Source organism: Ailuropoda melanoleuca, chromosome 13 (assembly GCF_002007445.2).
Source record: "Ailuropoda melanoleuca isolate Jingjing chromosome 13, ASM200744v2, whole genome shotgun sequence".
In the NCBI taxonomy this organism is placed as follows: Eukaryota; Metazoa; Chordata; class Mammalia; order Carnivora; family Ursidae; genus Ailuropoda; species Ailuropoda melanoleuca.
Genome location: NC_048230.1, coordinates 59,285,210 through 59,307,832, shown reverse-complemented (window position 1 = coordinate 59,307,832; position 22,623 = coordinate 59,285,210). Strand labels below are relative to the sequence as shown.

The window sequence follows — 22,623 nt, the reverse complement described above, 5'->3', positions numbered from 1 at the left end:
TTTACTAACTGGGCAAATTTTATCTTTCCAAACTTCAAATTCCTCCTCTGTAAAATTGAATGAATCTCACAGCATTAAGATCCCAGGGTCGTGGCGAAGGCAAGATGACAATGTGTGCAAAGCCCTGGCTTCAGTGCTGATGGAGAATGGGGAGTCCAGTGCCTTCTCTCCTGTGTCCCTCCTCTTTCTACACACCACCCCTTATACAGCTGTATGGTGCTCGAGATTTAACCAGCCCTATTCCCACTGGCAAGGCAGGTTTGGATCCGTTAACAACACTCCTTGTGACAGCACTGCAATGTAAGCAGCATCCCCATTTTAAAGAGGAGGAAACCAAGGCCAGTCTAATCCTGTACCTCCTGGAGACAGCAGAAGTCTCTAAGGGCCGCTGAACGCTTCAGAATGTCTGTGCTGCTGCAAAATCCGAGACTAAACACCCAAGATTAGGTGCTTGGTTTGGCTGAAAATTTCAATAGCTGGCCCATCAGCTGAAAAGATTTCTGACTCTCTCTGTGCCAGCTGAGAGGGACAGAAAGCCACCACAGGCTAGACGGCTAACTAAACATCTGTTCACTCATGGCTGGCCACGGGCACAGTGTCCCACCGCACTCATCTGAGCACTGGAGTATCACAGAGATGTCTGTGGCCTATTGCAAAGTTCTGGATCTCCTCCTCCCTGTGAAAATGGGCGGTAGGGAGATGGTGAATCTATGCTGAGCACAGAGGAAGGCCTGTGTGTGTGTGCCCGCGTGTGCGTGTGTGGAGTGGGGAAGTGACTGGAAACGGAGGAAGCAGGCGGGTGATTAAGAATAGACAGATGCCCGTTCTGGTCAATTCCGGACAGTCTGCTCACTAGCTTCCACCAGGCCAATCATTTTCCATAAATTAACGGATCTGTCATGACCTGCCTTCTCTCTTCCTGACTTCCATGCCCCCTGATTTTACTACTGCTCGGCATCTGTGAAGACCACCCAGATTCAGAACAGCAATCAGGACCACAACAGCGAATCCCGGTGTGCAGACCCAGTACTTGGCACACTGCTCCACACACAGAGGTGTTCAGTAAACTCAAGTGACCCGGTGGAGAGGAGACAAGGCTGCCCTACAGAACGAAGTCAGTCTCTGAAACCCCCCAGTAAGAGCTCAGGAATACTCACTGGGACAAGAGCTTGGTTCCACTTTCCACAAGCCGTGTCAGCACAATGATGCCATCCATGTTGATGAACTCAGTGGCGAAGGTCACATCAGCAGAGAGCTTGGCCAGCTCCTTCATGGCATCCAGCCGGGTCTCCATGTTGGACGACTGGGTCCTCTCCATCAGCTGGCGTGCAGCCCTGGACTGTGGGACCAGGGACAAGATGCATATGCCATCTGCTCCTTGCGGCAGGTTACTGCTCTGTGAGTAGCTCAGAAAGGCTTTTCTGTGGACATCCAAGCCCGAGGCAGGACTCATGGTTCACGCTGTCTAGGAGTTGCTTCATAAATGCTTATTGGATCAATCAAGGAATTACCAGTATGCCAAGACCAATCTGGAACTATGTATGCCCTTTCTGCAGCGCTCTGGTCTACGGATGACACAAACTTCCCACTGAAGGACTACAAAAGACACCGGGGAGACAGCAGTCTATCACCTTTGCAAGTCACAGAGACACAGACATTGACTCAACAGAGGGGAGTTTTCTATACATTTAAGCCATCAGACAGTAGAGCAGGCTGTCTCTTGATGTAATGAGCTCTCAGTCACTAAAAGCAATCAAGGAGAATCTGGAAACCCAGCTGTCAAAGATGCTACACTGGGGATTCTTGCATTGGGTGGAGGACTTAATCTGATGATCACCTTTAAAGTCCCTTTCAATCTCAAAATGCGATAAGCCCGACAAGTGTTTTTTAACTTTCTCTGAAAGCCTATATCATTGTTCCTCAAACTGACGGTCCTGGGGAACTTTTAAAAATACCAAGGAACCTGGGGAACTTTTAAAAATACCAAGGAACCGGAAGCTTTCAAAATAGCTTTTTCAAAGTGATGGCTGGTGACCAAGCCTTCTCCTAGCACATGAACTTTTCCCAGCAGAATGCCTGCTTCCTTTCTGCAAGCTCCAGTCACAAGCCCTCCGCTAGTGTCCACCGGCCCTTCCTCTTGCTGAACTTCCTAGCTTTAGAGTCAGGGCCCCCACAAGTGACCGACCTGCCATTCATCATTCTCTATTTTTTTTGTCTGTTAATTAATGTTCTTAGCTGGAATGGAAGAGCCTTGAGAGCAAAATGCCCCTGCGGTCTTTATTTTTTCTTACAGTGCTCAGCAAGTGACTGCAGCCCGGCTCCTGCCGCTGGCCAAGGAGTCAGGCCTGGTCACCTCTCTTCCCCCTCTGCCTCTCCTCTTTGATTATCACACAGATGGCCCTAGAGCGGCACACGGCTCTGGACGACACGGAAATCCTCCAGGCTCCCCACGGTGGAGAAATTGCACACCGCGAGAAAAGGTCACAGGATAGAACAATTTGAAGAGCGCTGGTCTGCATCACACTTAGAAACTTCCAACTCCAAATGTTAATTTCCTCCTGAGACAGCGTTTCTGGGCCGCTGCCTCCTGCTCCAGAGAGGCGTACTTCTGGGAAAGTCAACCACTCTGCGCAGGAGGCCTGTAAAATGCTTCAGCACGTCTATGAAAGCAACTCCCAGACGGTCACATTAAGCTATCAGAGCTCACGCGGGTGGGGGGGGGGGAATGAAGTCCTTGGGATGAGAAGGGTTCTAGAGAAGGGGGAAAGCAGGAGAACGCGGCGGTGAGAATACTGGCCAGGAGTCACACAGCCTCAGGTTTGAGAGGCAGCTCAGCCACGTCACTTAACCTGCGTCTCTGTTTGCTCATCTGCAAAACGGGGCTATCAAGAGTACCCATCTCTTCGGTTATCTGTCAAGATGAGAGGATACGCTATATGTTATTACTCCTCGCCACCCTTCGGCTCAGATGGACCAGTCTCTTGCCTCGTCAAGAAAACAGCTGCCACCATGCCCTTAATTTTCTGGCAGCCCTTCTACAGCTAAGTGACCCCCCATAGGGATCCTCCTCCTCGGGGACCAAGCCGTCAGAAATCCCTCCACCCGGGCTTTGGGATCCCCCCTCTGACCCAGTGAGGTCCTGTTCCATTAATTACCCCCTTTCCTGCACCATCAACCTTCCTCTCTTCCATCTCAACTTATTTTCAAAGACACATAAATTGCCACAGAAGTTAGCAGCTATGAAGGGTCAGAGGAGGCGGGGAACTGGGTAGATGAGGGATGGGAGTGGGAGGGAGACCTTCCACTGTATCTTTGTCAAACTTTTTGATTTTTGTAACCCAGGAATGTTTTACCCCTTTTTAAAAAGCATTATCTTTTTGGCTCCACATCCCCGAGTTCCTGCCTTCTGCTGTCTACTTCCTTTTATAACCAAGCTTCCTGATAGTGTGGTGAAGTCGGGGACCTTACTTTGCCACCGCTGTAGCCTGGCTGTCACTTATCGCCCCACCAGAACTGTCTTCACAGAGGTCACCAGGGACCATGGACTTCCCGGATCAGTGAAAAGCTTTTCTGCTCTCCCTCAACTTGATCTCTGCTCCCTGCAGACCACGCCTTCCTCTAACCTCACACTCCCTGCCCCCTCTCCCCTTGGGTCTCCTGGTTTTCTCTCTGCCCTTCTGGTCCCTTCCTTAGTTATCTTTCAGGACCTCTGGCAGGAATCAGGGAGTGGCCTCAGGGCCTTCCCTTTCCTTCCACAACCAGTATATCATCATCTCCCTAGGTTTACCTCTAAATACCTCTCATGCCTGTCCTCTCATCTCCACTGTCACTTGCCTTCACTTCATGGGCTGTTAACATTCCTCATTAGCTTCTTAAAGATTCCTCCTACCACCCATCTTCTTTTTTTAGCCCACCTTCCACACTGTCACTACAGTGATCTTCCTAAAATATAAATCTAAACATAATGTGCCTTCCTGCTTAAAACCTTTCAGCGTCCCCACATCCCTTCTGAGGCAAGTCTAAACCCACGAGCAGGCCGCCTAGGGCCCTTCCAGGTCTGGCTCCCCACTGGTTCCTACAGGCCCCGCCTCCCCCAAACAAAGCACATCTCTCTTCTTGGGATGCTTTTCATTTTCTTCTTTCTCCCGCTAATTCTTGCTTATCCTTCTACATGTGCGCTAAGCGGCCCCTTCTCTGGGAAGGTTTTCTGGGAATCCTCAGGCTGAGCCAGGCAGCCCCTTTTCGGAATCCCCACAGCTCCCAACCAACTTTCTGTCAAGATCCTTGAGAGAGGCCTTTGTTTAATCCTAACACGGTTGTGAGAGCAAAGACTGACTTTTTTTTTTTTTTAAGTAATCTCTACATCCAACATGGGGCTTGAACTCAGAACCCCGAGATCAAGAGTCGGATGCTCCAACGACTGAGCCAGCCAGGCGCCCTCAAAAATGGACTTTTTAAGCTCTGCAGTCCTGGTTTCTAGAAGAGAGTCTGGCCCGTGGTGGGTGCTCCTATATGTGTTAAAAACACTCCTGAGGCGAGCCGGATACCTACCGGGGAGATAGCCAGCTGTAAGATGGTCCCATTCTTAATGTCACTGCGCGTCTGGGTAACAAAGAGAAAAAAGAGCAACCAAGATACAATATTAAAATTGTGCAAGCCAGCTGAGTCAGCGAGAACGTGCTGTCTTTTACGGTAGCTGTGACCGAGCCTCTTCGGTCAGGCCTCCTTCTGCGTGCTTCTTGCCCGAGAACTTCTCAGACCCCCTGCATGTGCCCCGGGCCCTCCGGAGGTAGAAGCCACGGTTTTCCAGCCACTAGAGGAGGCAGGGCTGGGGTGCCCCAATCTACCCCGGAGGCAGCCCTTCCCCCGTAAACAGAAGCTGCCCGCATGTCAGCAAGGCCGGCTGCACCGCCTCCTCGAGCCTGACCGTGCAGCGCCCGCGCTGACCTGCGCTCCCGCACTCACCTGCTCGGTGATGTAGAGCTGCGGGCCGTCTGCGTAACGGAGGGTGTAATACTCTGGGTTCGGCAACGACCACCTGTGCGAGAAACACAGAGTACAGCCGTCCGGCCCTTCCGCCGGGCCCACATAGAAGCTGCAGGTGGACTCATCACTTCTGCCAGAGTCGCCTCAGGGGTTGGGCGGCCTGTCTGGAGGATGCGGGACCCAAAGCTTCAGGCTGAGATGCTGACAGAACCACCTGCTCAGCCCTGGGTACCGGCTGGCGTGGCAGAGGTGGTCCACACAACTCTGCGCGGGCCCCCCACCACCGGGGCCTCAGGCTTACAGGAAAAAGAAGGATTTCTACGAGGTCTTAGGGACATCCTCCTCAGCTCTACTTCCTTCGTAAGACAATGATTCTACGGAAGCTCCATTCCTGGACCCAACTAACTGGACATTCCTCTCAAGGTGGGGCAAGGTGCCTGTAGTGGTTAGCCTACCATTGTCCGGAACGGGGGCACTTTCCACTCACCCATCACAAACTTCCTTGATGATGGATGCCAGAGGCCGTTTCTGAAAGACAGAGAGAGAGAGAGATCCTTCACCAGCAACCACATGCTACTCATGGCAAGCTTCCGACGACGAGCTGCCAAGAACCAAGAAGGATCAACCCGGGGCCTACGCGGGGACTGCCTCCCTGACAGCTTCTGTTGCAGAGGAGGCCTCTCTCCCAAGCCGGGGGACCGAACTTCCATGGGTGGGACAGGCCTTGACCTTCCTGTGGCTGGCTCTTACTCCTGATGCCAAAGGTCCCCATCCCTGAAGACACCCCCGGTGTGCACTTTCCCGATCCTCCCCCCCCCCGCCCCGTGTCACTGCTTCCGCTTCTCCTCTCAGGAGCTCACCTGGTCAATTTCGAGGAGCTGAGCATTAGCACCTGGCCACTCAATGGCTACTTTGACAATGTCTGATGGCGGTGGCATTGTTCCCAATGGGCCCTACTTCTCCAAGAAACACACACAACACAGCCGCCTGGAGAGAAAGAATCCAAGAGAAGGAAAGAGAGAGTTTGCCTTCATTTTTCACTCGTTAGATATTTTTGAGAATCAGAAGACAGACAGTGTCCAAGGTAACATATGGGACTACTTGGCTGGAATTTTTCCACATCACACCAGACCCTCTCCTTGGGCTTTTTGTCTCTTTTAGATTAAATCAGCAAGTAGAAATGGGACAGACCTATCCATCAACTGCAGTTCAGCCAGTAGCAAGGTCTGCCAACGTGACACTTCGGTCTAAGGGTCAGGAGAACTGTGTGGCAGAAGAATGAATTTACTGCAGATTCCTGTCTTGGGACCTTGGGAGGGAGAAGCATATGCTCTGAGACAGATAAGAATAATAGGCAGAGCCTTTTCTTGGTTGAGTGCTTGGCTGACGGAGCCAGCCCACTTCTGTTCCACAGCCATCCTAGGAAGATCCCAGTGTCAGCAAGGCCTGGCCACATGCTCTCTCGCCTCCTCCCTGGTTACTGCTGCCACTCCTTCCCCCTCAAAGGACACAATGTGGAGCCTCCTCTGTGTGAGATGACGCAGAGTTCAGAAGACGGGGAAGAGAACTGGGACAGGAAATGCTATTTTAGTCCCTATTGCCAAGGGCAAGGGCTGCTGGATCTCAAGTGTAAGGAGGTGAAGACAGCCTCACACAAAGGCCCCTTTAGAGGAGGACGAGGCTTCGGAAGTATCTCTGACCCCCTCCCCCATTTGTCTCCAAAATAAAGGAAAATAAATCATTTTGAACAAGTCTGGAAGATGGGCCCACGTGACCGGTCTCCTAGGCAACTCCGCTAGCTTAGTGGTATTCTAAGCAGCAGCTAAAGCATCCTCTCTCCAAGGTCTGACGAAGGCAAGTCACTCGACTGATGGATTATTTCCATGTATATTTACATTCCTTGCCTACAGGTTCAGGAGAGGCCTCTCTCTTAATGAAAAAGACCTTTCTCCGGCATCCAGGCTCAGCCGCTCAGCCGCAATTCATGCTTCATGGATGGAGATCGCCTGGCCCACCCGAGCTCTCAGCAGAGCGGTTGCTAAGCTGTTATTCGTGTGTGCTATCAACTTTTAGGCCCAGACACAGAGGTCAGTTCTCACAGCCCTGTGGGCATAGACCCGTCTGGTGAAAGGGGTAAAAGTCCCTTCCCCTACACACCCATGAATCTCAGTGAGAGGGAAGCTTCCGTGACCATTTCCTGATCAGGGTGGGCTGCCCCAGAAGGCCAGTGTCAACACTGCCAGCATTTCCAGCACGTGACAACGCACAGATGGTGTTCCAAGTGCTTTCTCTGATTCTGCTGAGCCCTCCCAGCAGCCTCTTGAAGTAGGCGGAATCCGACTATTACCTCTGGAATGACACAGCTGGAGGTTGGTTAAAGGGCCCCAGTTCAACCAGCTAATAGGAAAGGGGACAGAACTTGGGGCTGACTTTGGCCGGTGCTCTTCCCCTCCCCCCCGAGCTAGCCTGAATTTCTGTTTGTTGCAACTAAATCAAGCCTAAAGAGGCTGTGGGGTGCTGGTCTGATGGCCCCTAAAGCTTCCGCGACATCTGCGGCTCCAAGTAGAATTTCCTGCATGGGATGTTCGTGCGCCTAGACACCCAATAAACTGCTCCCGTTAGAATACCTCCTGGTTGAAAGGAGACAGAGCAAAGCAGGGGTGGGACCGTGACTCTCTGGATGCCTAGGGCAGGCATCCTTATCCTTACCAGTAAATGTGCCATAATTTGGAGGTATGACTGTACAGTTGTGAGATCATTTTTTAAAACTGAGATATAATTTACATACGAAACGCACAGAGCTCACGTACGTGTGTATATATAGAATAGAAATGCACACATCTCTCTGTAACCACCATCTGAAACAAGACTTGGAACATTTTCATCACCCTAGAAAATTCCCTCCTACCTCCTTCCAGTCAATCCCCCACCTTCCAGCCCTCCAAGAGGCAACTCCTTTCTGACTTTACTCGCCATACATGAGTGTTGCCTGTTTTTGTACTTTATACACACGGAAGCGCACAGGATGGCTTCTTAGACTACTTGTCACTTAGTTCTTTCCTTGAAAAAAGTAGGTGGTGCAGGTGCAAGAGATGGGATGACTGTCCTGCTGAAGAAGTGACTGGATTTGGACCCGACGGACTCAGGACCCAGTCACAGTCCCATCCCTAGTTGTCTGGGCGAAGTGGACGTGTGCTTTCACCTAAGTCTCTGCTGTGGGATGGGAGTGTTGAACTAAAGCACGTGTGGAGTGCCTCCTAAGTCTAACAGTGCATGATTCCAAAGTAGAACTTACAAATCCACATGAAGATTGCCCATTTCAAAGAAACTATGCCCTTATTTCGACAGGGCTGCTAAGAAACGGTCGTGTTTGTTGGAACTCCTTTCCGGGTACGTCTTTGGAGACAGAGCAGCTCAAGCTCATTACCTGGATGTTTCACTTTCCTCTGACCCCACCTGGCATTTCCTCGGTGGACTGTTTCTTTACTCAACTTTGCCTTGAGGGATTCTTGGCTGTTCCAAAAATTCATATCCATTTTAAAGCGTGGAGATTTGCAACCGCCAAGACTATTCAAGAGATACTACGAGCCCCCATTTGCAGTGACTCTGCCCTTTCTGTCACAGGGCAGGCTGTCCGTCTGTACTGAATGACTCTCTCCCCACCCCTGCCCCAGCTGGTGGGACCAAGGTGAACACTCGACCTCGGCTGGATGAATCCAATTCTTTCTCCTAAATTTAAAGACACGAACAAGGAAGTTGGATGACAAGGGGCCCTGGAGCAGAAAGGTCATAGTCTCAGAGTGGGTACCGCAGCAAGCCAAAGCCGCTGGCACGCCAAAGATACCGAGAAGGAAGAACCAAGAGCCTTTCAGAGGAAGCTGTTCTGCAGGAAGAATCCAGAAATGTGTAGATAAGTGGAGGCCAGAAACCAGAAACCACAAAGTCCCAAAAAGAGATGAGAAAGCCTGATGACTTGCCAGATTCCACGGCTCCGACTCCTGCACTTGGGGTGCCTGAAATTCCCCTGGATCCTGACGAAAACAACCTCCTTTAGATGGCTTTAGCTGCTTTTTCTGTTCACTGCAACGAGAAGGCCTGACACTAAGTTTTGAAGGAACTCTGACATGGCGGCCCGCACAGACAGCGGTGTAACAGGCACAGGATAACAGCAGTGAGCAGGCCCTTACTTAACACCAGCTCCATTAATGAAGAGTGCAACCCACTTAGAGAAGTCTGGTGTGTTCAAAACAGATGAGTTATGTAAGTGCCTTATAGTAATCATGTGGTATATAATAGTAATGGGTAGGTAGCCTCCTTATAGTTGATCACTCCTTTTTTTTTTTAAAGATTTTATGTATGTATGTATGTATGTATTTTACAAGGGGAGTGGGTGGAGGAGCAGAGGGAGAGGGACAAGCAGACTCCCTGCTGAGCACGGAGCCCCACGGGGGGCTCATTTCCATGACCCTGAGATCACGACCTGAGCTGAAATCAAGAGTTGGTCGCTTAACCCACTGGGCCACCCAGGTGCCCCTGATCACACTCCCTGCCATAGCATTATTACAGCTGATGCTCAAGGAACCCTGAAAATCATCCCCACTTTACAGATGAGACGACTGAAGTTCAGATGGGTTAAGAAACTTGTCTTCCACAGGGTCCTTCCCACGCCTCCCCTCCCTCCAAAAAAAAGAAAGAAATCAGATCAGAACTGGATCTCAAGCCTGAGTTGTGTGACTTCAAAGTTCTTTTCCCTCTACATAATACTTCTTTGATGCTAATGACATCAGCTAACTAGTACGTGGTGCTAAGGTCCTTTTCTAAGGACTTTAAAACATGTATCAATTCATTTAATCCACACAGCAATCCTGTGTGGTATATTTTTATGCCCATTTAACAGATAAGACAATGCAAAGCACAGAGACATTAAGGACCATGCTCAGTGTCACACAGCTAATAATAATTATTAGACTCCGGGTAGTCCGGTGTTGTTTGAAAGCCATGTGAGCAGCAGGTAGAGCTGTCTGTGGCCCGCAGCAGGTGCCTGGAGGATTCTGGTTTGCCGTACCTGGAGCAAAAGCACCCTGAAGGGAAGAGACCTGCAGAGCAAGAGCTCAGCGGTCCCACAGGGAGTGGTTCCCACTGTCTAGAGAAGAGTCACACTTCCTCCCGTGCCAGCAGTTCTTCTCCATCTGGCCAGATCTTCCCAGACTGCCTGTTGCTTCTGTGAGGCAGGCCACATTCTTTCATTTCTTCTGTCCCTCTGCTTGTCCTCTTCCTTCCCTGGACTGTCAAAAGAGCTCCTACTCAAACGTCAAAGCCCAGTTCAGGTATCACTTCCTCTCTACCATTCTGAGCTGTCCCCACCTTTCCCTAGCAAAATGAAATAGGATGGGGCCACTGTGTCCTCACCGCATTCTGTTCAGACCTCTGTGAGGGCTCCTGTCCTACTCCGTTACAGGTATTACTATTATCAGACATACTACTATGACAGTTAAGTATTTATGCATCTCTCTTCCTCACTAGCTCCTCCTCCAAGGAAGGCACACCCGTAGCCCACTAACCTAGCATAGCACCTGGCACGCAGGTAGGGCTCAGTAAGCACCAGTGTCTGCGTAAATCCATCCCCTCCGACTTCCTCAACTCCTAGGAACCAGGGCTGCCTCTGAACGGAAAGGGACTGGCGTGAACTGTTCTGGTTGTTTGGTGTTCCCTCCACGCCCCACCACCTTCCAACTACACAGTATTTCCACTGTTGAGAATCTGGCTGTCATCTCTGACATCAGAAGGTGTCTCCCTGGAAAACCAGGTTTAGTGCCCCTGACTCTACTGCAAAGAAAGGAGCGAGTGTCCCTCCGTTTTTCTCGCTGTGGAGGTGTCAGGAGACGGGCGAGTAGGAGCAGTCTGATTCTCCCCAGCACATTCCTGGATGAAGGGTCTCCTTGTGGGGAACTCCTTCAGTACTTGCTTGCTTACTCTTCATTTTCATTTTAGAAAGGAAGTGGAAATTAGGTCGAAGCAATTCAATAACATTGCAAAACTCTCAGGGATATAAATAGCCTCTTGCTCGGCCGCTCAGCGATGGTCTTGGGTTCAACGGCAAACAGCTGGGATACGGGCGCTGTGGTTTAGATCCAGGTCCTGGGGGCAAAGAAGTGATACCCCTCTTCCAGATGAAGCCGCTTGCCACCCCTCACCTCCCAGCCCCTTTAAAGCAAGCGTTGCAGACATCAAGCCGGCTGGTCAAATTCAACATGCCACAAACAGGAGAGAGGCACACATTTGATCTGAGGAAGGTAATTCTGTAAGGCAGGAGAATGAAAGCACACCTTTTCAAAGGCAAAGCTGGGAAAACAGAGGGAAATAGTAACATCGGTGTCTCCAATGGAGCATTCGCTAAGTGGCCTCTGGAAGGTGTGCTATAAAATCAACACCATTACAAAAGGCCCCGTGGAGCTTTTATCAGGCATCACCCATGCAGGGACTGCTCCGAAGAGCTGGATTCTGATGGTGGGGTGACACAGCCCATCTGAAGAAAGGAAGTGAAAGAGGATCCCTTTCCACTAGCAAGGGATTCAGAATGAAGATGCCCGGTTTCCAGCTCCCCGTCCTCCCACCTCCCTCCTCCCTGCTCTTTTAAGGCTAAGGATTGACGTGTGCTTTTTTGTTCTCTTCTGCTTTTGATTCAGTGGAGGGGGGGGCGCTGTGGGTGAGTCTGGTTTATGTTTCCTGCAACGGAGTCCACCATACCAGGAAGGGAACCAGAGGTCACACCCTCTTTCTAAGCGAAACCACAATCTCACTAGAGGCTTCTCCCTCTGAAATCTTCTCATCTGGGGAGTGACTCAACTTCCCTGAGCTCGGCCCGCTGAACGAGGATGAGCTCTCAGGTCCAGAGAAGGGGCACAGGGTTGGCAGATTCCACCTCTGCCAGGTACTGCTCGAAACGCTGAGAGGGATCGTCAGGTCCACAGCGGCTGACGTTTCTTTTTGTAGAAATGTGCTGAACACCAGACTCCCCTAAAAGTCGCTAACTTGGCGCCAAAGCGCAGTGAGGAAGGTATGGGAACTGGGTTAACTGTTCGGGGCTTCTTCCCCTGAACACCTACCCTAAGGATCACCTAGGTCCCCTCTTACCCTGCACAGAAACCGTCTGCGGGGTGCCTCTACGTACAGAACAGAGTTTAAACTCCCCAGCAGAGCACGAGGCTGACCCCAGTTCCACTCAGTGGCTCTTCGGGGTGGCACTGCCTCCCGGGCCCTCCCGGGTAGATGTCGGCACGTCGCACCAGACCATCCTGTTCCCTCAAACATCATGCTCTTCTGAGTCTGCGCATCTGAGCTGTTATGCCTTCCGCCTGAGCCAACTGGCAAACTTCTACTCATCCTTCAAGGCCCAGTTCACACAGTCACTCATGGGTATGGCTTTCCTCGGCTTCTCACCTTAAGCAGAATTAGCTGCACCCTCCTCTGCGCCCCCAGTCTTTTATACAAACCCTCACAGTCCCACTGACTTACAAGTCTGTCTGTGCGGCCTCTTCTCTTGCTACTGAAGGTTAGCTGCACACCAGCAGTGCCAACAGCAGTCATGGAGGGTCACCCCCTCCATCGGGATCTGCCTTCTCACAAGACCCCCAGGGGGTTCACATGCACGTTCAAGTCTGAGAAGCAGACTCTGGACCAGTGGTTCTCAACTCTGGTTGTACACCATCAATGACCGCCCCAGGCCACTGGACCCCCTCCCCACCCAAGTGATCCTAATGGTGGTCAGGGCTGAGAGCCACAGCCAACAGGACTGTCAGCCATCTGAGAGCAGGGACGCATCCAGCGTCTCCTCCCCCCGCCCACTCTTCCCCAAAGTTCGCAGCACAATGCCTGGCACACTGCAGCGCCTGTGACATTCCACACTAAAAATACCCTCTATGGGGTGCCTGGGTGGCTCTTGATGTTAGCTCCAGTCATGATCTCAGGGTTGTGAGATTGAGCCTCGCACTGGGCTCTGCGCTGGGCGTGGAGTCTGCTTAAAATTCTCTCTTCCTCTGCCCCTCCCCCAACTCCCTCTCTAAAAATAAATAAATAAATAAATAAATAAAATAAAAATAAAAATACCCTCCAGGATGTCCTGAGACCTAACTGCCTTTCAACAAGAATAAAAACACTACAGAGGGCTGTCCATTGCCTAGAACTTTACAGATCCCTAACTATAATAATCGACAGATTGAGAAGGGCTCAGCGCTTACAGACTACTTGCCTCAGTTTTTGGAAGTGAAACAGACACTGACATGGAAAATACTGATGAACTTCAAGAAACTGTTCCCCTTCAACAGACCACTGTGGTTGCAACAGGGTGGCAGAGGTCGTGTGGGGAGGGGGTGTGGTGAGCCCAGAAGAGTCCTGGGTTATGGCTCAAGTCCCGGGCTGTGGGCCCAACTTTTTCAATGCCGACCATAACAACACAGCATTGTTCTTGTTGTAAAATCAGGCCAAGCCCTCTCATTTTATAAATAAGAGAACTGAGGTCCAGAGAAGTTGGCAAGGCCACACAACCAGTTGGGGACAAAAGAAGGTCTTGGTTAGTTTCCTCTCTGCGGCACAGGGGACCCGGCTGCCCAGATTCACCACGACCACAAGCCTCTCTGGCCCCCTTGTCCTGATCGACGTGAGGGGTTCAGACTAGATGTTTTTGAAGTCTCTTCCCACCTTGACCTTCTGGCGAGCCAGGGTCACTTAATGGTTAGGAGCTTGTGTTCTGGAGGGGGCCAGACCTGGATTCGGATCCCAGCTCTAACAATTTCCGAATCTGTAAAATGGGGATTAGACTTAACCCTACTCTCTAAAGTGGTTATGAATATTAAGTGGGATAATCTGACACAGAGTAAGCAGAATTCCAGCTGTGTGAACTTGAAGAAGTTGCAAAAACATGGTAACCACATTTCCCAGCATAAAAAACTCCTACCCTCCAGGCTTCAGGATACTGATGACAAAACGAGATCATATGTGAAAGCAACTGAGGAGGCAAATCAATATAAAAGGCAAAGCACTGCTGGTGGGGGTGTTCTATTATTATTATTATTACTACTATTACAATTATTACTTTCTTCTAGAAAAGCACCTCGGAGACTTTTTAGTCCGTTTCAGAGCCATGGCCAATACAAGGCCTGCTACATAACAGGCGTGCTCAACACATCGTTCCTGGTGACTCACATTAAACCAGCATTGCCTAGTGGGGTGACAAACTCAAATGCCTTAAGCAGCCGGGCAGATAAGTAAACAAGCCAAGTAGTGTCTATGCAGACACTGAGGCAAACTGCAAAGCATCCACCCCACCTAAAGGAACTCAAATTCAACACTTTCACACACGTTTCACAGCTTGGCCTCGACAGCAACTTTGCAGGCTCCTGCAGACCACTGCTTCTGGTTCTCCATCACACCATGTGGTTATCATCTAATCACCCTGTGATCTGGTCTTGTCTTTCCACGGTGAACATCCTGAAAATGAAGGCTGTGACCTACACTCCCCAGTCACGCTGAATAGCCTAAAACAGTGCTGGCCTCACCGTAAGGGGAACCTCCCTTGGTGAGCAATTGTGGAACTGAGCAGCCAGAGTGATAACTCGAGGGTGGCGCTCCCAGCTCTGCTGGGATGCTGCAGGTCGTGTATATTTTTCTCCCCAGATCCTGGGACCAGGGTCTAGACTGTGCTGAGAGGTACAGGGACTGGGTCAAAGAAGGACTTGCTTTGCAGGGTTTTCCTCCAAATGCATCAAATATACTTGTTCCTGAGCCACCTAGACAGGTGGTACTGATGCGTCCAGACACATTACTCTGAAACCAGACAGAATACGCAATATAGCCACAGGTGCCACTGTTCTCAAGTTTAGTCCCCACCTCCTGGAGGCAGCACAGGGTATAGAGAGACCAGACTCCAGATTAACACATGGGGTCCTGGACCTCATGGTCCCTCGTCCACTCGCAAACTCCAGGATGATCACCAGCAGGCAATGGAACTTTTAGGAGCTTCCTTATTTTTATTAGTAAAATGCAGGTAACAATACCTCAAGAAACTCTACAGGGGATTAAACGCCACAGGTATACAAAGCTTCTAGAACTGCAGAGCCCAATATGATAGCCCCTAACCTGTGTCCTGTGTAGCCACTGAGCACGGGGCATGTGGTTACCACACACTGAAACGGACTGGCTATAGGTAGAAAACATACACCAGACTTCAAAGACTTAGTGCCTCCGCAAAACTGTGAACTATCTCGTTAATAGTGTTTTTATATTGATCACATGTTAAAATAATATTACTTTGGAATATAATAGGTTAAGTAAAATGTGTCCCAAAAATTAATTTCACCTGTTTCTTTTTACATTTTTAATATGGCTACTAAAAAATTTCAACTACATGCGTAGTGCATTCTATTTCTATTGGACCCTGGGTATTGCTCTACATAGAGCTTGGCACACAGAAAGTATTCCAATGTTGGTTTCCTTCCCTCACCCGCAGGCTATCAGGGACCACGATTCACATCCCCTTCCTCCTGTCAAAGCCAAGTTCTCCATCCCCTTATTTAATAAATATTAAATATATTTAATAAATATTTTAAATTTAATATATTTAATATATTTTTATTATATATTACATTTATTATATAATAATATTATATAATTATTATATATAAATATATATTTATTACATTATATACTGTATAAATATATTATTTATTAAATATACTTACATAAATACCAGTGCCTAGACCTGTGTAAGATCCTGGAGATACAAGAGCAAAACCAGACACTATCTTCTTGACCTTATTATCTGGTGGGATGGACAGACATTTTAACACTTTCACAAATAAAAGTAAAACTGCAGTAGTTCAAGTGTGGTGAAGAAGTACACAGGGTGACAAAAGTGGGGAATTCACCAGGAGGAGGAGTCAGGGCCCAGGGATGCCTCCCAAGGAAGTGATACTTGAGTGCAGATTTGAAGGACCAAGATGAGTTTACTGGACTAAGACAGGTGGGGAAGACCGGGCCAGGCAGAAGAAGGCTAAGTGTAAAGACCTCGAGGGGAGCCAGGACTTGGTATGTAGAAGGAACAGGAAAAGGAGAGTGTGAAGACTATTGAACAGGAGGGAGAGGTTGGAGGTTCCAGATCTCCAGGGCTTGGGAGAGGATCTGGAGCTGACCCTGCAAGAGGCAGGCAGCTGGCCAGTTTTAAGCAGCGAAGTGTCGGGATCGATGTGCATTTTCAAACATCCCACTGACCACGCACGGTACGAGGCCCACAGTAGAGCGGCCCGAGCGCGTGGGGGCACATCAGGTAGGACAATGCCCAGGTAGGAGGCGACAGACGCCTGAACGGAAGGGGAGCGGCGGAGATGAGCAGTAGATGGACAGGGGGCCACAGAGCCGGCCAACTCGACGGGGCGGGGTGATGGGCAGCGTGTGCGTCGGCGGTGGCGATGTCAAGCGAGACTCCCCGGCGGCGGCGGAGGGCCACCCAGCCGCAAACACTCACCGGGCTCCCATCGAGCGCTCTCCCACCCCGGCCCTCCCCCATCTGCTGGTCGCGCCCGCAGCCTCCATCCTCCCACCCTCCTCCTCCCTCTGCTCCTCCACGCCCCGCCCGCCCTCTTCCCCACCCGACGCCCCCCGCGGTCGGGGACCCGCGCGCCTCCCGCCCGGCGGACCCAGCAGGGCCGCGACCCCCTGCCGAACCCGCGAGGTGTAGCTGGGGCCCGCCCTCCAGCCCCTCAACCCCCGGAGCAGATGCAGGCCGCAGCCTCCGGCCCCCTTCCCGGCCCGGCCTCTCCTCCCCGCATCCCTCCGGCCAGGCCCCTCTCCGCGGCCCGCCACGCCCCGGCGCCTGGCGCGCCCCTCACTCACCAGGGCGCTGACCTAGGCCCAGCTCCCGCGCCCGGGTCTCGCCTCCGCGGCTCCTCCAGCCTCCGCCCGCCCCGCCTTCCCGGGACCCCGCCCCCGCAGGCCGACCCGGGCTCCTATTGCTCCGCTTTGCCGTCACGCTGAATTCTCTTTCTTCAATTGGGTTGTCTGCCCGTCACTCGAGAGGGGGAGGGCCCAACTGCCGGGGGAAGCGCCGGCTGTCCCCGCCCCACTGGCGGAGGCCTCTTAAAGAAACAGGCTTCCTTCCCTCCCACCCTCACCACCCACCCCGCGGGCTGTGGGGTCAGAGGGAGCGGGATTTCGCAGCCGATCCAAGAGGCAGCCTTTTCTCCCTCAAACTTTTCTTTTGGCACAGCCCGGGAGTGAAGGCAAAGGCCTTGGATCCTTGTGACAACTCGGAGATTTTGAGGGGTGAGCTGTCCTCTGGTGGCACTCAGTCCCATGCCCAGCGGGCGTGTAATGCACACTCAACAGTGGGGATAACTGAGTGGGAGGTGACAGTCGTGTCAGAGGCTGTGAGCAGCCCTGGCTGCGCACCACCGAGATGGAGCTAATTATACCGGCACCCGGGGCTGACCGTGGGCGCTGAGCACAGGCAGAGGGCTACCGTTCTGTCGTACTGTCAGTGGAGTCCCGTGGGAGGTGGCATTTGTCACCGCACCTGCGGATCAGAGCAAGGCCGGGCACCGAGCCAAGGCCTCACTCCTGCTCTCTCCCAGTATACTCACAGCAACCCTGATGTAGGTGTTATGCCGATCCCTTTGTTTCGGATAAGAAAACTGAGGCCAGACATCCTGCAGCTAGTGGCTCGCAGAGCAAGACGCCACACTGTGCTGGTTTGATTCTAAAGTTTATGGTTTCACCATTTTGTCTCACAGATCCTTACGACAGTCCTGAGAAGCATGTCTTTTGTTGCCCATTTTACAGATGCTTGGCAGAGACTACATGGGGTTGATTCTACCCAGAAAGGATTAAATAATGACCATTTATAGGTCAGCTTGCAATCTCCAAACAGTCTCATTTGATCCCCAAAACCTCGAAGATGACTTTTGTTAAGTCTTATTTTCCCGGTGAATAAACTGGTGCTCAGGGAAGCTGAAGGTCAGTAATAGCTAACATCAATTCAGCCCCCGCAGAAGTCCTCCGCAAACTTTCCACAAAGGTCCACATAGTAAATACCTGGCCCTACGGTCTCTCTGACAGCTACTCCACTTTGCTGTTGGAGTGGGAAAGCAAGTACAGGCAACAGATAAACAGACAAGTGTGGCGGTGTTCTAGGTGGTGGCTGGGGCCATAGTTTGCCCACCCCTGGTCTACATGTTTGCTGGATATCAAAGTCTTGTATAGACTGTTGCTTTGTGGGATCCTCATGGCAACTTTGTTATTATCCACACTGTTATTGTCTATTATTATTGCTGATGATGCTGTCATCTTAATCCTTTTACAAGGGGGGAGTGGAAGGCGTGGCTTGGTTAAGGATGTACCTGAGGTCAGTGCAAGACCTAGAAGTCAAATCCAGCTTTTGCTTACTCTGAATCCCATCCTGTCTACCACACTCCTTCCTGCCTCATTGCAAGGTGGCAAGCCATGTTCCCCTTACCTTTCCCAGGCTCCAGGGAAAGCTAACTCCTATAATTAACCTCCTGAGGAACATTCTCCTCCTTCCTGCCTTCCCCATTTATTCCAACCCATCAACACCTCTCCCTCCCTGAGCCCCCATGGTGCTCATACAAGGCAGCCTTGATTGTTACTGAGGCATAGTCTCCATGTGGTCAGCGACTGTTGTGGTCAACCAGCTGTCTGCCAAAATCCCTCTCTCTGCCTTGCATCGTAACCTGGCTGGCCAGCTAAGCTTCACTGCCCAGCCCCATCTGCAGTTAAGAAACACCAGGTAGGGGCGCCTGGGTGGCTCAGAGGGTTAAGCATCTGCCTTGGGCTCAGGTCATGATCTCCAGGTCCTGGGATCGAGGCTCAGTGGGGAGTCTGCTTCTCCCTCTCCCTCTGCCTCTCCCCCTGCTTGTGCTCTCTCTCTCTCTCTCAAATGAATAAATAAAATCTTAAAAAAAAAAAAAAAAAAAAGAACAGCCAGGTAACTAAGTTCTTGCCAGTGGAAGTGAAACTTCAGGCAAGGCCTTTAGTCAGTGGGCCTGCCTCCTCCCTTCTCTTTGTCCTTCTCACTGGCTGGACCCAGCCTTGACCTTGTCATGATGATAATGTGCAGGGGGATGACGATGTCACCACACAGAAGGTGCCAGGGTCCCCAGATGATCACGTGGAGCAGAAAGCTACCTGCTGCCCTGGAATATTTCCAGGTCACTTCATACTCTTATGTAAAAGGGAACTAATCTTTGCTCTTTAGGCCATTCACTTTGGCGGGGGCGGGGGGCGCAGAAGGAGAGGGGCACCTATTAGAGCGAGCCCTGCACTTACATGGCCTGAGGGGACACCTCCTTAATTTTGCGCCCTGGTGCCTCACTTGCCTCGCGCTGGTCCTGGCCCTGCTCAGTACACATTAATCCCAGGAACGAGTCACTCATGTTAGCTTTATACTAATTTGTCTTTTTTTCCTGATGTGCCACTGCAAGTCTCAGGAACCAATTCTAGCTAACTTCGGCAGTAAAGGAATTTGTTGGCAGGCTGGTGGTTAACTCACAGTGGTGACAGGAAGCTGGCGGGCTAGGTTAGGGACGGACAGAGACTGGAGATGCTGTGGGTGTTGAGGGAGTCAAAAAGAATTAGTTCCACCCTTTTCTCCCCTTTCTCAAACAGATCTTTCTTTGATCAGAACCAAAGTCCCTGGAGCAAGAGTTCCGGTTGGCTGAGCTCAGGCAACATGTCCTCCCCTCAGCTATGGAAGGCAGACCCCTTCACTGACCGCTCCACCCAGACTGTGCACAGGCGAAGAATTCCAGATTCCTCCACCTCCACTCCCAGCTGCTACCCCTGGGCAGTTGAGGCCAGGTGGTCTGTTTTCAGGATGAGAGCAAGCAGGAGAAGTGCCTGACGCTGAATGTCATGATGGCATAAGCCCAACACGGTATCTGGCACATGGTAGAGCTCTGTATCATACAGAGCTCTCTGTCACTTACCAGCTGGGCGTTCTTGTGTAACTGACTAGGTCTCTGCGAGCCTCAGTCTCCTCATCTGTACAATGGGGATAATGACAGTACTGACCTTAATGGATTGTCCTGAGACAATTTCCCTTGTCCTGAGAATTAAATGAAATGCAGTAAATGAACAACATTTGGCATGGTGTCTGACATAACAAGTGCTCAATAAATTGCAGGTAGTTTTAAAAACTATAGCAGGCCTTCAGTAAGTATTTATTATATGAGGGAATTATCTAGAATATTTTGAGTTCCTCTGAAACCACATCTGAAACTGGGTGTATTGAAATACCCCTCCCTGTTCTCTAACCCACAGACCTTCCACATTCGGATAGTCTGGCATCCCCTTTGTGGCCTCGTTTCCCTCCTTCTCAAGCTTAGAAGCCTGGTCTCCCCGACAATGTCTCCCTTGTGTTCATGCTGAACTCCTGTGCTCCCTTCTTTCTCCACTGACTCACCTGGAAAGTCCCAACTCTGCTTAAACTCAGCTCACCACCCGTTTCTCACCTGTGTCCAGCAATGGACAGGCTCAGAGAGAGATACAGACCCTTTGGGGGCTCAAGTGGGTCCTCCGCACTGTGGAGTAACCCTTCAGCACTGCATTTCCCTGGGGCAGCCTGTCCTGTTCTCCCAGAGTCTCTCGCGTCTTCTCCCTTCTGCCTTCAGCTCCTCACTCGTCGTTGATGACTTTCTTCTCTAACAAAACCAAAACCAAAAACAACAGAAAGAAAGAAGGAAGGAAAGAAAGAAAAAGAAATAATCAGGAAATAAGGAGAAAACTCTCTCCTCTTCTCATTGCCAACCCCCCCAGCCTGTCTTCCTCAGTACCAGAGAGCTCTGCCTTCTCTCCTGTGACTGAAAGTCACCTTCTCTGAGCCCTGTAAAGGCCACCAGGCAGGTGTTCCCAAGATGGCATCTCTTCTCACCTACTCACAGATTTTGCTTCTGTGGGGATCCTGTCGCCCCTGAACCATTGGTTCTCTGTCACACCCAACCGTGTCTGCCTGAGCTGTAAGGTGGCCCATCTTTAGAATGGTGGGGGCTCCACCATGGTCTTCAGGACCCCAAATGATCTGGCACTTGACTACTTTGACTCCATCTATGTTCAGTCTCCCCACACTCACTCAGCTGCAGGCTTACAGCCTGATTTCCCACCTCTGGGCCTTTGCATATGCGGTTCTTCTGGAATGCCCTTTCCCCTGATCCTCACCTGCTTACTTCAGTTTATTCAGGTCTGCTCTAAAATCTCAGGATGTCTTCCCTGACCACCCTAGGAGCTTAGATCTAGCCCCACCCCCACCCCCACTCTGGTCCCTTCACCTGCTCTAACTTCCTTCAACGTGCTCAACATCATTCCTTTTTTCTTGTCTGACATCACAAGAGTCCTGAGTTCCACGATGTCAGGGATGTCGACTGTCTTGTAGCTTATCCCCAGTGCCGAGAGCGATCTAGCCCACGATACGTGGTCAATATGTTATGTATTGCAGCCCTGAATAAACAAAGGAAAACAAGCCATGGGTAAATGGAGCAGCTCTACGAATTTGACTCATGTTATATCTGAATCTTCCTAAACACTCATATACTAAGCGTAGCCCTTCACATAAATTATTGTTGAAATATAATCCCTGCGACCACACTGGAAGGATTTCTGATTTGGTGGCTCATAAAAGTCAAAACCTACCTTTATCTGCTTGAAGAAATAGAGCTAGTATTTATTGTGGGTCTATGTGCCAATTATGTCGGGGACTGTTATATATATGCTTATTCAAAGTTATCAATGTCTATGGAGTATTAGAGTACCCATTTTACAGATGAGGAAGACTGAGGTTTAGCGGTGCAAAGAAACTTGCTAAAGCCGCCAGCTCGTGTGGTACCCAAGTCAGCCTGACTTCAAAGTACCTGTCCTTCTCTTTATGCTACCCCCTGAAAACAATATAGTACCTGGGCATTTCATTCTCCAATTTGTTCTATTTCTCAAATCATTAATAAGCCTGGATACATATGAGACTTTGTGCTAAGGTCCGTACATTAATTATCTCATTTGCTCCTCACATTCCTACGAGGCGCATCTGTTACTACCTCTATTCTGCAGTGGAAGATTCTGACGTGTGGACGTGTGCCCAGAGTTGTTTGGTAGAGTGGGAAGCCCGTATTTAAATCCATTCTGCCTAATTTCAAGGCCTGAGTTTTTTCTGCAACAGTGTGTTATCTCCCTTAAGACAATTCTCTGCCTCAGATAGAAAGAGAAGAAAAATGACTAAAACAGACGAATAAAGTATCATTAGGAAAATTCATGGTGACTTGTTTTTTTAAGTGGGAAGCAAAGGGCAGGAGGCAGACAGCCAGTCTAGCGTCGGCTCTCGCAGGTTGGGGGTTCACATAACTCACGATAACTTAATTTGCAAAGATCATTGTTCCAGGAACTGGGGCTTATCGGGTATTTTTGTGAGTGGAAGTGAAGAGACAGGAGGATGTCTTGGAGACCCCGGCGAGCAGTCAGCTGTCAGCCCCAGCAGGGGAGTGCGCGAGCTTATTGTGTGAGACTGGCGCCCCCTGCTGGCGTAGGAAGTCATGGGAAATCATCGCCAACATCTAAAGCCGGAGGGGGTGGGGGGGGGGAAGTATG

General features: G+C 50.6%; 1 protein-coding gene across 8 annotated transcripts in view; it reads right to left on the bottom strand.

Moving 5' to 3' along the window:
• ELMO2 (engulfment and cell motility 2) overlaps positions 1-16,954 on the bottom strand; it is a 37,623-nt gene extending 20,669 nt beyond the window's left edge. Inside the window, exons 1-8 of one of the 8 annotated variants that reach the window (XM_034641738.1) lie at positions 16,873-16,891; positions 15,723-15,802; positions 8,964-9,066; positions 5,847-5,973; positions 5,474-5,514; positions 4,966-5,038; positions 4,552-4,602; positions 1,158-1,339 (exon numbers count right to left, since the gene is read on the bottom strand). In XM_034641738.1, coding sequence (XP_034497629.1) covers positions 1,158-1,339; positions 4,552-4,602; positions 4,966-5,038; positions 5,474-5,514; positions 5,847-5,924 — 425 coding nt within the window. In that variant the 5' untranslated portion in view covers positions 5,925-5,973; positions 8,964-9,066; positions 15,723-15,802; positions 16,873-16,891. Of the gene's footprint in view, positions 1-1,157; positions 1,340-1,609; positions 1,616-4,551; positions 4,603-4,965; positions 5,151-5,473; positions 5,515-5,846; positions 5,974-6,177; positions 6,279-8,963; positions 9,067-10,051; positions 11,125-15,722; positions 15,803-16,872 lie in introns of those variants that run through there. The other 7 variants (XM_034641737.1, XM_034641739.1, XM_034641736.1 and 4 more) reach the window with 7 other exon arrangements.
• Positions 16,955-22,623: the final 5,669 nt, after the last annotated feature.